At 43.9% G+C, this 14,472-nt stretch overlaps 1 protein-coding gene across 3 annotated transcripts in view; it reads right to left on the bottom strand.

The window, feature by feature from the left end:
• TMEM181 (transmembrane protein 181) overlaps positions 1–14,188 on the bottom strand; it is a 49,302-nt gene extending 35,114 nt beyond the window's left edge. The window contains exon 1 of one of the 3 annotated variants that reach the window (XM_061624258.1): positions 13,916–14,188. In XM_061624258.1, the coding sequence (XP_061480242.1) occupies positions 13,916–14,061 (146 nt within the window). In that variant the 5' untranslated portion in view covers positions 14,062–14,188. Of the gene's footprint in view, positions 1–8,327; positions 8,684–8,974; positions 9,268–13,915 lie in introns of those variants that run through there. The other 2 variants (XM_061624260.1, XM_061624259.1) reach the window with 2 other exon arrangements.
• Between the last annotated feature and the right edge of the window lie 284 nt (positions 14,189–14,472).

Raw genomic sequence — 14,472 nt, 5'->3', positions numbered from 1 at the left:
AAAGGAAGAAGGAGAGGTGTGTGACATGTTTCTTGCTTTTTTGGAGAAATAAGTGCAATTGCCAGTGTGTGTATCTCCTTACATATCCATAAAGGCAGAAAAGCATACATTCCATAAAGGCAGAAAAGCATACATAAGCGTAATATCACAAATACAAACAAGAAAGCAAGCAGGCTTCAAATGGGTAGACCTGGTGGCCTGGTCTACCCATTGAAATGTATAACTTTCCGGACGCCAGGTCTACCCATTGAAATGCCAGATCTACTCACTGAAACGCATTGGCTGTTGTGACGCCAGGTCTACCCACTGAGACGCATGGGCTTTTCTGCTCCCAGTTCTACCCGTTGAAAGTAATGGACATTCCCTGCCCTGCATATGAGTGGTCTGCTACAGCGTCCCCGCCACCCGGAACCAGAGACTGGAGAACCATAGAGCAAGAAACGTGTCACCCCCCTCCTTCTCCCTTTCCTTCCCGCGGTGAAATGATTTGAAACAAAAATCCCAGGGAGTAGAATGAAATTGACAAAGCTTTCCAGAGGCAGGCGTGAAACCGACCAGCAGCCCCTTTCTTGTTTGTATTTGTGATATTATGCCTAAACAAATGTATGCTTATCTGCCTTTATGGATATTTAAGGAGATACACACGCTGGCAATTGCACTTATTTCTCCAAAAAAGCAAGAAACGTGTCACCCCCCCCCCTTCTCCCTTTCCTTGCCGCAGGGAAATGATTTGAAACAAAACCCCCAGGGAGTAGAATGAAATTGACAAAGCTTTCCTGAGGCAGGCGTGAAACCGACCAGCAGCCCCTTTCTTGTTTGTATTTGCGATATTACGCTTAAACGAATGTATGCTTTTCTGCCTTTATGCATATTTAAGGAGATACACACGCTGGCAATTGCACTTATTTCTCCAAAAAAGCAAGAAACGTGTCACCCCCCCTCCTTCTCCTTTTCCTTCCTGCAGCAAAATGATTTGAAGCAAAAACCCCAGCTAGTAGAATGAAATTGACAAAGCTTTCCGGAGGCAGGCTGAAACTGAAAACCCCCCTCCTTCTCCCTTTCCTTCCGCTGCGAGAACTCCTTTACAGCCATATTGTGCTTCGTTGCAAAGGGGGAGAGGAGCATATGTCATTTTTTTGCTGACCAATTCGTTGATAAAAAGTAAAGGTGTCCCCGCACTTGTAGTGCGAGTCATTTCTGACTCTTAGGGTGACGTTTTGCGATGTTTACTAGGCAGACCATATATATGGGGTGGGATTGCCAGTTCCTTCCCCGGCCTTTCTTTACCCCCCAGCATATGCCGGGTACTCATCTTACCAACCATGGATGGATGGAAGGCTGAGTGGACCTCTACCCCTTTTACCGGAGATTCGACTTCCTCCTTCCATTGGAATCGAACTCTGGCCGTGAGCAGAGCTTTGGCTGCGTTACCGCCGCTTACCACTCTGCGCCATGGAGGATCTTGATAGGGGGAGGTTTTAGAGGCGGAGCTTGGAAAAAGCAAAAAGAATGTAGGGGTCTTACCGCTGCTTGTGCGGGTGCAAATTTAATTGGGAAAGAGCGAACTAAAAGGCAAAGTGAGGACTATCAGATGACAAACCAAATATGGAAACCGTGGATTATCCCGCTCCATTTGGAAAAGCCCTTCATGTGCTTGAAGCAGTAGGAAGGCAACACAAAGATACAGTTTGAAAGTCTGCTCCATAACGTAGCTGGTTAATTTATAGATAGAAAACTAGGGTGAAAAGGCATGACTGAACATTTGTTCTGATTTTTATATTATGCCTATTGGAAATACAAAACAGGACTAACATGTTATTTTGAATTACTTCCCTAATGTTACATTTTTCTCCCTAAATGAAAGCTTTCGCTTCTACATTATATGGACTATCAGATTAAAAGGAATATGAGGAAGAAGCACAGGCAAACAAAAAGAGAAGAAATATAGAGGATGTTTTTTAATAATAATAATAAATTGCAATTCACACAAAAAGAACCTTCCTCAAGGAAATGACCTTCAGGCTCAGCAGCAGAGCCAGAGCCAGGAACCAAGCTGCAAAGCATGTTGTGAGAGTGCAACTGTTCCCATGCCTGCTGTCTTCCTTCATATCCACCAACTAGTTTTCTTCCAGATGGGGTCCCAGAAGCGGGGGAAGTGCAGAAAGAAATCAGCAGGTGAAACACATACCCCCTTCCTCCTGCAAGTTACCCCCTTCCTCCTGCAAGTTACCCCCTTCCTCCTGCAAGTTACCCCCTATGCAAGCACACTTAGACCCCACTTACAACAGGTGAAATTTCTTTCAGCTTGCTAGTGATGTAAACAAGATCCAACCTGATAATGTACTGGGCCATACATTTCTTTTCATGGAGGGCCTGCTGGGCAGGGTGAAGAAAGGGAAAGCAGGAGTGTGCGCACAAACCTGTGGCTTGCCCTGTTTTCATACCAGGCAGGAAATGGTTCGATCACAAAAAGCCTGAGTTGAGAGCATGCAAAATGCCACTCAGTCCAAGCTGTCTTCAGCTACCCTCCCTCCCATGCAATCCAGACTGCAATGCACAAAAGCAGAGGAGTAGGTACACTGCAAGAAGGACTTACAGAACAGTTGCCCCAGATCAGTTGTGCAAGCCAGCCAAGCTACAAGCTACAGGGAAAGAGGGGGAAATCAACACCCTCAAAAGTCACAAACCAATCTGACCCAGAAGAAAGAACCCTTCCTATGGATGTGAAGACTATGAGCACAACACATCGACAGATTCATCCCTGATTTACCTCTTATGCAACAGTCGTAAAAGGTGAGAAATCTTAACCCCATCACTCAGCAGCATCAGAGAAGCATGACAGAGAGAAAAACCAGTAGATTTAAAGGAGGAGAAGGGGAAAGAACTATCTAGCATATATTCAGGGCACGTGTTGTAACCAGGAGTGACTTAGTATGTCCATGCCTCTCCCAATTCTCCATGACCATTTTCGCTTGGCCAATAAACTGCAGGAATATTTGTGACTTAACATAGTAGCTGGCACTTCCCAGACTAAGAGTGTGTGCTAGCCAGTGAAGTTGGTTTTTTTATGGAAACTTTTTAATTGCAAATTATGGTAATTTTCATCAGAGCCCTTTTCTGATGCCCTAGAGAATAAACTAATTTGGAATATTTATTTTACTTGTATTTAGCAACAAAGCTAAAAACTCTGAAACCACCACACCTAACTGTAATTGCAATTGGCATCCTTTCACTGTTACTAACCAACTTATGAAATGGAATATTGTCCCCAGAAAAAAAATTGAGCTCAGGAAAATTTACTGTGGAAAAAAAAAATCCACCCCACCTCAGTAGCAGCCACTTTCCCCACTAACAAACAAGTATTCAAAGTGAGTACATCTCCCTCACTTTGCCATGTCTCTCGCCATTAATTCTGAAGCAGCTCCATAAGGGGAGAAGCTGTAGCTCAGTGGGAGAACACATGTATTTCAAGCAAAAAACCACAAAACACCCTGGTTTAATCCCTGGCATCACTAATTACATACTTTTCAATAGCTGGGATGAGAAATACATCTCCCGAGATTCTGGAAGGCTAATTAACACTGCCAGCCAGAGTAGACAATACTGGGCTACATGAACCAATTGTTTGACTCAGCATTACATTGTTTTGTATGTGCAAATGAATGCTCATTCTCAGAAATACCAAAAGTAATTTCTCTAAAGGCAGAAGCAAAGCATTCTTTTATAACTATACTTACTTTTCCTAATGGGACCAGGATACCTGAAAGACCGTCTTACCCCTTATATACCCAGTTGATCACTGCACTCTGCAGGTGAGGGCTCCCGCAGATACCATCTTATCAGGAGGTCCATTCTGCACAACATAGCAAACGGACCTCTAGTGTAGTGGCACTTACCCTTTGGAATTCCCTTCCCTTCAATATTAGACAGGCACCATCAGCATTATCTTTTCAGTGCCTACTGAAGACCAACAAGTCTTTTAAGCAGAGACCTTATCCCAGTCTGTGTCTGTGTTGGAATTGCTTTTTAATATGTTTCTAAAGCTTTTTTAAAAAAAGATGTTTTGTTTTAATATATTTTAATGTCTTTTTATGATGTTTTATAGTGTTGTTAGTGTTTTTGTTTGCTGCCTTGGGCTCCTACTGGGAGGAAGGGCTGGATATAAATTTAATTAGTTAGTTAATTAGTTAATTATAATTATAATTATAATAAACCATATACACTCTGGCTATATTTAAGCCTGACTTTGGCTACAACCCTATGCACACTTTACTTGGGAATAAGCTCTATAATACTTACTTCTGAATAAATAAGCTTAGGATCAGGCTGCACGTCTAGTATGTAGAATAAAGTCTTAGCACAGCTCAACACACATCATGCACATTGCTTCACTGTGTTTATTTCCTGCAATACTACAGAGCTCCCTCCAAAAGTAAAAAAAAAAAAGCCCCAAACAAACAAAACAGATCCTATTACACATTCTGATTACCAAATATCTGAATCTCCTTCAACAAATCTGAAGATGTACAGAGGTGGAAATGTAAACACAAAAAAGCACATCTTGAGTGGAGAAAATCAACCACATATACCCTAAGGATGTGCTGTTACAGCATAACAGCTAAGCGATGAGCTGAGTACCAGAAAGTTTTTGCATCAAATCTTACCTCTCCAATGAACCTAATACGTATCTCTGCAGTATGGAGACAGTGATACTGATCACTTACTAGCAACTGATATGGTTCTTACAAGGACTATTACAATTAATAATAATAACTAAAAAGAAATTTGTATAGTGTGATCTAGTGTTCAAAGCACTTCACATGCCTTACGTAGTTATAATCCTTACAACAATCCTGTAAAGTACACAAATTTTATTTTCTCCCATATTGCATGCAGGGGTCAGGAACTGAAAGAGAGTGGCTTGCCTAAGGGCACTGGTGAGCTCATGACTGAGGCAAGATTTGAACGTGGGACTTCCTGATTTGTAACTCAGTCTCTTACCCACTATGCAATATTTTAAGTAAAGCTCCTTGAACATTGAAAGCACTAAACAAATGCTAAATATTATTTAATTCTTGGAAAACAGATCAGATACCGTGAGTTTGTTTCCAGCATGTTGTCTAAAAAGTATCCATTTTTACTTTATCCAAGGCACTGATTTTCATGGAGAGTGACAAAGTAAAAATCAGCTGGGGCCAGAAGGTGAAACCACCTCCTAAGTCCATAGTAATAATAAATAATAATAATAAATTTAATTTTTGTGTCTCCTATCTGGCCGAAACCATTCTAGGCGACGTACAACATTAAATTCAACAATACATAATAATACAATACATAATAAAATACAATGCAGTCAACAATAACCATTTTAAAAAGCGGGAGTACAGGGCCATCAATAGACAATTTTAAAACAATATAAAGAAATTAGCCCACCCCGGGGACCCCAAAGGCCTGTCCAAAGAGCCATGTTTTTAAGGCTTGGCGAAATGTATCTAGGGAAGGGGCATGGCGAAGATCGAACGGGAGGGAGTTCCAGAGAGTGGGGGCCGCCACTGAGAATGCCCTCTCTCTAGTCCCCACCAACCTAGCTGTTTTCGTTGGTGGGACGGAGAGAAGGCCCTGTGTGGCTGATCTGGTCGGGCGGCTTAGTTGGTGGTACTGGAGGTGCTCCTTCAGGTAAACTGGGCCGAGACCGTATAGGGATTTAAAGGTTAAGACCAACACCTTGAATTGGGCCCGGAAAACAACTGGAAGCCAATGTAGATGAAATAACACCGGCGTGATGTGATCACGGCGGCGGCTGTTTGTAAGCAGGCGTGCCGCCGCATTCTGCACCAGTTGTAGTTTCCGGACCGTTTTCAAGGGTAACCCCACGTAGAGCGCATTGCAGTAGTCTAATAGAGAGGTGACCAGGGCATGTACTACCAGTGGGAGCTGATGAATAGGAAGGTAGGGTTGCAACCTCCGTATGAGGTGTAGTTGATACCAAGCTGCCCGGCTCACTGCCGAAATCTGAGCCTCCATGGACAGCTTGGAATCAAGAACAACCCCGAGGCTGCGGACCTGATCCTTCAGGGGCAATTTTACCCCATTAAGATTCAGGTCAGCAACACCCAACCTTCCCCTGTCACCCACAAGTAGCACCTCAGTCTTATCAGGACTGAGCTTCAGCCTGTTTCTTCCCATCCACCCACTCACGGATTCCAGGCACTTGGACAAGGTCTCTACAGCCAACTCCGGTGAAGATTTAAAGGAGAGATAGAGCTGCGTGTCATCAGCATATTGGTGACACCGCAGCCCAAAACCCCTGATGATAGCTCCCAGCGGTTTTACATAGATGTTAAATAGCATGGGAGAGAGGATAGAACCCTGTGGTACTCCACAAGTGAGGGGCCAAGGGTCTGAAACCTCATCTCCCAATGCTACCTGTTGATGCCTGTCAGAGAGAAAGGAACGGAACCACTGTAAAACAGTGCCTCCTATTCCTAATCCCCCCAGGCGATCTAACAGGATACCGTGGTCGACGGTATCAAAAGCCGCTGAGAGATCCAGGAGGACAAGAAAGGTGAATTTTCCCCTGTCTAATGCCCTCCTCATATCATCTACCAGAGCGACCAAGGCTGTTTCAGTACCATGTCCAGTCCTGAAACCCGATTGGTATGGATCTAAATAATCCGTTTCATCCAAGTGTGCTGACAACTGGTTAGCCACCACTCGCTCAATGATCTTGCCCAAAAATGGCAAATTCGAAATGGGGCAAAAGTTGTTCAAAACTTGGGGATCCAAGGAGGACTTTTTTAGAATTGGTTTTATAATTGCCTCCTTGAGGGCCGGTGGCATTACACCCTCCTTCAAGGATGCATTTACCACCGCCCTGATCCCCTCGCCCAATTTCTCCTTGCAGTTCATAAGGAACCATGATGGGCAAGGATCAATCAGACAGGCGGTAGGCTTCACCGTTGAAAGTACCTTGTCCACATCCTCAGAAGGAAGAGGCCGGAACCGATCCCACTGAACCGGATTGCAACTGGTTAACTCTGGATCCTCTACTGCATCCACAGCGTACGGAATCAAGTTCTTCAGGTGTTCGACTTTATCGGCAAAGTGCCTTGCCAATTTGTCACAGGAAGCCTTTGAATGCTCCAAGGGTTCCTGAGCGACTGGACCGACCAGGCTTCGGACCACTTGGAACAGCTTCCTGGGACAGCACTCTGCGGATGCAATAGAGGCAGCAAAGAAATCTTTCTTTGTTGCCTTTATTGCCACCTGGTAGGCAGCTATTGCTGCTCTAACCTGTGTTCGAGCATCTTCAGAGCGGGATTTCCGCCACCGGCGTTCTAGTCGTCTCACCTCCTGTCTCAGACTTCGCAACCGAGGTGTATACCACGGTGCTGTCTGAGTTCTGTTCAGGGTAATCTGAGTAATGTTGAGACATTAGTCATGCTTGCTATGACAGAGATTCAGCACTTAACAGGGAAGTAACCCATCGTTTATGTTGACATCTCTGCAAAGGAATCAGTCTTCAGAGAACACAGATTTGAGACAGAGCAACAGGACCTTGAAAGCAGAGCAAGAAAATGATTCAGTGACATTTTAGGCTGCCATCCATGTCAGCTCCATTAAGTTCAACGGGACTTACTCCTTAGCCTCTTCCTATTTGTGCATGTGTGCATGCGTGCATGCATGCTTTAACAATTTTAGAGCCCAGACCAGATTCTTGAACTTTTGTCCATGCATTTGATAAAGTTGCTTCTGATAATTAGGCAGTGAAATCTTTCAAACTGAATTCTTTGCAAAGGTCACAAGCAGAAAATAGGTATGAGGAGATCAAAATCAAATTCACCCTGATCTTTCCTAAGACATCCGCAAACACTGTAAATGTGTAGCTAAGGGTTAGTTTGAAGCTATTTCACAGTTCATACATTCAAGAAACAAGGAGTGCAAAAGCACAACTCTCTTTACCATGTGTGAATTGGATCTTGAGCCAGAGGTCCTCAACTACCTTTTAAAGCTCCTAGATCTCACCACAAATAAAAATCAATTTTTAAATGCAACAGTAGAAGTTAAGGCACAAGGTAGCTGCGATTCTTTCCCCCCTGCTTAATTGTAACATTTGAGCTAGTTTTGGAGGGCAATGTAACTCCCGTCAATGCGCTGTTCATACTGACATTAACTGTCCAAAGCTACCAACTCTAGCCTTAATATTGACATGGCTTTGGTGGAGAAGTACCTCTCTTCCATCAAACATCTCTGCTCACAAAAAGAAAGAACAGCATGATCCACAAAATCACAAAAGGCCTTAATAAGTGATGAAAGCATACACGTACCTGCTCACAAATTTATTTCCCTCCCCCATCACTTATATTGATACAGAAGGTGAAGGGAAGGAGGACCCATTCCTCAAAGTGTCGCTTCTAACATTAATGATGCTGTGGCTCAAAACTTGTATTATGCAAATGACACTGGCTGACCCCAAGCTCTTATGCTAACTATATTATCCCAACAGTAAACCCAGCAAGCTGCACAGGTTCAGAGAATCTTTTACTTCCCAGTTTCCTGAAGCGAGCTCGGATTTGGCCAGATTTGGGGTGGCGGGGCGAACGAGGTAGCGGTTGCCGTCCTACTCTGCTTGTTAAGCTTCTGAGTGGCCAACGCTGGAAACAAGTTGCTGGGCTAGACCCAGCCAAACAGAGTTCTTCTGACACTCGCAAGCCCTGCACCTGTCGCCAGCCTCAGTGGGCAAGAAAAAGAGGACATTTGTCTCCCCAAATTTGTCCTAAAACATTACACGTTCCGGCTTCTATTAGACCGACTGGGGCGGGGCATCATCCACTCAGGAACCTGAGCTGTCGGGCAAGCGGAATCTTGAGTCAGTCAGGGGCCCTTCCGCGAGCTACGCGCGGGGTCTTCCTCACGTGCGCACACACCACAGCACCCCTATTGCCAGGGCAGCCTCCCGCTACCCCGAACTCACCGTTCCATGCCCATGCTCGCGCATACGCGCCACAGCGCCTGCTCTCCGACAGCCGGTTTCTTCTCTTAGCTAGACGGCCGCCGCACACCACCGAGCTCCGCGGCGTTATCGGCCGCGAATTGCGCGCAGCCCTTCCGCGTACGTTACCAAGCTTACTAGGTCCGCCTCTCCGCCGCTACAGAAGGCGGACACGTGACCGGACGAGCGCTTCGGGAACACTTCGGAAAACTCCTCGGAGCGTTTGTCAAGATCCTTGGATTTGCGCTTGCGCACTGCTGCGAAGGGTTTCTGATCTCAACTATCGCGGGGAAGTTTGAAAACCTCCAAGGAAAACTACATCATGCCACTTAACATGAAGCCCAGGAGGAGGGGGCCAGAGACATGGGAACTGTAGTTTTTCAGGCCTTGCTCAGGCTCTCGAGTGCTACAATTCCCTTATGCCCTGTTTGTGGGTATCTGGTTGGCTGGCCTCCGTAGGTGATGGACTAAACCCACGCACAATTATACATCCCTTTCACACACAAAAAGCTATTTCCCATGGAAGCAACTCCACTTAAATTTTACCTTCCATTTTCTTCTAGACTTTAATAAGTTCGTTAAAAAAAAATAGAGCTCTTCAACGTCATTATCTGACCTGACGGTGCAAAAGGCAAAACGTGAGGATCATCCATCAGCTACTTCAGATGTCTAGTAAAGACATAACGTTTACTTTTTGTTCACGCTTTTCCTCGCCCATAACATTGGACCCTGTGATGGAGGACCCCTTAAGCACCTGGCCCCAAGCAATTTGGGCCCTTGAAAAATGATGAAGGAAAAATGGATTTATTTCCCTCATTCACACACAACAGGCATTAAAGCAGGCCTGTGTGTAGGGAAAGAGAAAAAAGGTTAAGCTCACCTTGCTGCAAATTCCTGAGCATCTTTCTGTGCCAAGAATGGCTAATGCATGACCACAGATCATTAATTTAGTATTGTTTTAAGTCAATGTGTACAGTCTCTTAATATGTTTGTTACTGTCTGATCTTGGAAAATGAGGTTTCTGATCTTGTATACTACTCCAGCTACGGGAAGTCTTTATAACCGAATCAAGGTGGAAATGAGATAAAATTTTAGCTTGATACTGATTTTTTAAAAATAGCATGGTATGTATAATTTTATTCCATAAATGTAATAAATGTGTGGGCCACCTCCTTCATCCCTCTGTGTTTGATGGAGAGTGGCTGGCTCAGAGTTACCCCTTTTCTTTACTGTGTTCCCTAATCATCCTTTATGTTGTGCGGCTTTCAGCTATAGTATGGTGATTTAAAATTAATCTTTCTCTATACCAAGGTAGTTACAAGCGGAATTTCACTATGTGAACCAAAAACTTGGCCTTGCCTCATGGTATCACTAAAAATAACATGTTGTAACATTTTAGAGATGGTCTTGACCAGCTTGACTAATCAGGAGCCATGATAGAATGGAATGTATGGTATATATTGGTTTCAAAACAGTACAAGATCATCAGTAATGATGTATGACAGTAGAATAGGGGTAATATCAGTCAACGGGACAGATTGAAATCAATCTGAGAAGTGAACAACACAATGAGATGGGAGGTATCTGTAAAACTATGAATATCCATGAATTCATTAAAATAAAGCTATCTGGTTTGTTGGTAATATTTCAAGAGGGAAGAACTATTACGAAGAACTTAGGGGATTGGTAAACTAATGTCACATGTGTATTCAATAAGGTATAAAGGATCTGTGCAGACTGTACCTCTTTGCAGTCCTCTCCAGACTTTCTGGGGGTACTGACCCTGCATGTGCTTGTAAGAAATAAAGGCCTACCTTTTTGGTTTAAGCCTGTGTCTTTTAATTACTTAAAGGACCCCCAGCAAAGATCCCACAGGAGAAAATTTTAAAAAAATCTCCATCACCTGTTATTACTGAGTTTCTGTTTTTATATATGTATTTTTGTTTTTTGATACTTTTAAAAATATATGTTGTATTTTTGTTTACTATTTAGAGATTTTTAAATATCAAGCATCTTCAAAATGCTTTTAATAAAATAAAATAAGATGGACTTTGGTAATCCCAGCAGAAGAATACAAATAAAGTCAATTTACAGCTGAACTACAAGCTCTGTGTTATAGCTAATCCAAAGTCTTACACTTCAAAATGCGATTGCAGCCAGAAAATTGCATGGGTACTTTCTACATATTTGCAAGGAACAGAAGTCTACTTCTTGCCTGAGACTTTGCTCCCTCTGCTTTGATCTTGTGGTAGAGGGAAAAAACTGCCACTGTATACTTTTGCACAACATCAAAGCCCTTTTGCCTTTGAACTCCTGAACAACTGATGGGCAGGCAAGACTGGGATTCTAATTTGTATTAGTGATTGTGAGTACAGAACCAAGGACTGTCGTTATTCTGGATTAATTAGTGTGAGGTTATAGCCAATAGTGGCTTTGCACTACCGAAAAGCACTTCCTCTCACCCAAGGTGAAGCACCTGGTGTTTTGTTTCCTGTCTTGATTTTTACTGCAACCCCTTGCACATGCACACAAGTGCGTGCATACAAAAGTTGCCCTTCTGAACAATATAGGATATGGTTTAGATGGCTGGAGGAGATGGGAGATCAGATAAAATTGGATGCCCTAGCTAATATAACAACACCTTCCTCACTTGTGATTTTCAGCAACCGGTATTCAGAGGCATACTAGCCACTGGGGTTAGTAGCTGTTGATAGCCTTCACCCCCATGAATTTGCCTAATCCTTTTTTAATCCAAGTTGGTGGCTACCACAAGTTTTTACGGGAGCAAATTCCAGAATCTATGCACAGTGTAAAGAAGTACAGTGCAGGGCAGAGCTTGGAAAAGTTACTTTTTTGAACTACAACTCCCATCAGCCCCAGCCAGGCTGGGGCTGATGGGAGTTGTAGTTCAAAAAAGTAACTTTTCCAAGCTCTGGCACAGGGGAACAACTTGCTCTTGTGATCTTCTGTGCACCATTTTAGTTGGTCCTAATAAAAGCATTACCCTTATGTGGCTTTGGGTTTTCCCCTCTAAAAGATCAACAGCAAACTCTGCTTATATTAACACCTGTCATTGAATCACCTTTCATTCATCAAAGTCAACTTCAAGTAATGGAATTCATTGCCACAGGAATATCGTTGGCTATTAGAAATGGAACCTCCCCATTCAGAGCCTGCTCTCCCATTAGGCAGAGCAAATAAGCCATCTCAGGCAGCTGATTTTGGTTCCTAAAAGGGCAGGAAGTGGTTAGTTATTTGATTATAGTTGAATTTGTACTGCTAGAGAATGGGAGAGGCTTCTGGGATTTTCTGCCTCGGGTACCAAAATGATCTGACCAGTCTTGGACATTATGCATCTTAATGGGGTGGCACTTGCTGCTCTAGCTCAGACAGCAAAATGTCTTGGGCCAGCCCTGCCTCTGTTATGAAAAAGGGCAGAGGAGGGACTGCTGAATCAGACAATCATGCTTAAGGCTACAATCCGGATCACATTGATGGTGATGATGATGGTGATGATGATATTTATTACCTTCCCTTCACCAGCAGGTTCCAGGATGGGTTACAACAGTTTAAAATTCAGTATTAAAAACAATTAAAACAAATTACAACAGGAGTAGAGTGGGTCCTGAAAACATACATCTCAAGTACCAACGGCCAAGGTAAAGAGGTGCGTCTTTAGCGTTCACCAGAAACTGCACAGCAAAAGTACAGTTACTTATAAGGGAGTAATCCCTATTAAGCACAGTGAAACTTACTTCTGAGTAAATATGCACAAGGCTGTGTTCTTAATCTAGGGATATGATATAAGTGTACAGGAAGCCAAGGGTGCAATTCTCATTTTGTTGAAATCATCAGTAAACCCCATACTGGATTTAGTGGAGTTGAATTTCATTCAATATTACAAGAAAAGTTTTTTGTTCAAATGTATTTATTTATTACTATAGTTTCTAGAATCTAAGAGAACCTATGTAACCGAGCCATATGGAGGAATAAAATTCTGCAGAGATTTGAGTTAATAATGCATGTAGTGTGCATATGAACCAATGAGTTCTAGTTAATAGAGTTCTACATAGACAATAAAAATTCTCTGGTTTTTGGCTCAGGTGGACAACTTGCTCTTGTGATTTTATAGAACTGAGAAAAATTCCCAAAGATTATGGACAATCGTTTAGTAGAAAAACCTGAATAAGGGGAGAGGAAAGCTAGCATCCCTGGTTGAGAGAAGAATATGCAAAGTACTGACAGCTGTTGGCTGCCAAGGAATCATGGGAGAAGGTGAAGCCCTGATTGTTTGCAGTATATCTCCCGTGTAAATACAAGAGGATGGGCTCTTTTAATGGATCTCTCTCAGTTTTTCAGGGGGGGATATAAACAAATACAGAGTCAAGAAGAATCCCAGAATCCACCGGAAATGCCGTCAAGAAGGTTACTAAAGCAACTATTTCTCTCTTTTCCTTTTCAATAACCTCATGAATAAAAACCCCATAGCAAAAGAGAACCACAAGGACAGCTCAGTGAGAAGTAAACTCTCCTTTTCCAGGGTCCATTTCAAATGCTGGACACCGAAGGAGACTATTCCCACCCATCAGATTGATAAGCGGAGGCTGCTGCAACAGTGCTTGCGTGAGAGAGGCTGTCGCAGCCTGCCGTGAGGAGGGGGCTGGGTCGGGATGAAAAAAGGTTTACTCTCCAAATCTGGGCCCCTAAGATGCTTACAAATGAGGAGTCCTGCTGAGACATATGGGATTGGTCATAAATGGATAGCTGCCTCTGAATCCTTTTTTTTTTTTAAAGAGCCATTTTCCACAGGCCCAGATACATCGACGATGCAAACAGTCATTTCCTTAGAAAATAAAGAGGCCTCTTCGCCCCCCCCCCGCTCTAGACTGAAGGGTTACCGGTCCCTTAACCCTCTTTTCTTACCTGTAATAGCGATCATCCTTGTAAGGGGTTAGATCCTCTTTGATCTCCTTGTAGGTCTCTTTGATCCTTTTGCAAATGTGCTTGAGCTCGCCGCAGAGCGGGTTTTCAAAGGCGGGGTAATCCGCCTCCATTCCGCACCCAGACATTGTACCGGCTCTTCGTCAAGGTAGCGAATGCCGCGCCAGCGCCAGTAACCCCCGGCCCCTCTTTAAGCCCGCTGCTTCTTTCGCTCAGCCATGGAGCGCCGCTGGCGCCTGGGCCTCTGGAACTCCCCGGCCCGATGTAGGCTGCCAAGGGGAGAAAGCAGAAATGACCAAGAGACCGGCGCTTGACTTGACCCGCTGCCTTCCGCTCTTTCAGCAGAGCGCCGCCGTTGGGCGCCGAAGGGAGTTTTGTGGGCGGACGAGGCTCCAGCTCTCCCAGTACTGCGCAGGGCAGCTCTGCCTTTGCTGCTGGAGTCTACAACATTTTGGTGAGGATACGGGGAGGGCTTTTTAAAAACTGCAGAGAAAGAGCACAAGGCAAAGTTGACCTGGCAGGCAATAGTGTACTAATAA

This window comes from Rhineura floridana, chromosome 4 (assembly GCF_030035675.1).
Source record: "Rhineura floridana isolate rRhiFlo1 chromosome 4, rRhiFlo1.hap2, whole genome shotgun sequence".
In the NCBI taxonomy this organism is placed as follows: domain Eukaryota; kingdom Metazoa; phylum Chordata; class Lepidosauria; order Squamata; family Rhineuridae; genus Rhineura; species Rhineura floridana.
This window is presented reverse-complemented; position numbering and strand designations above follow the sequence as displayed.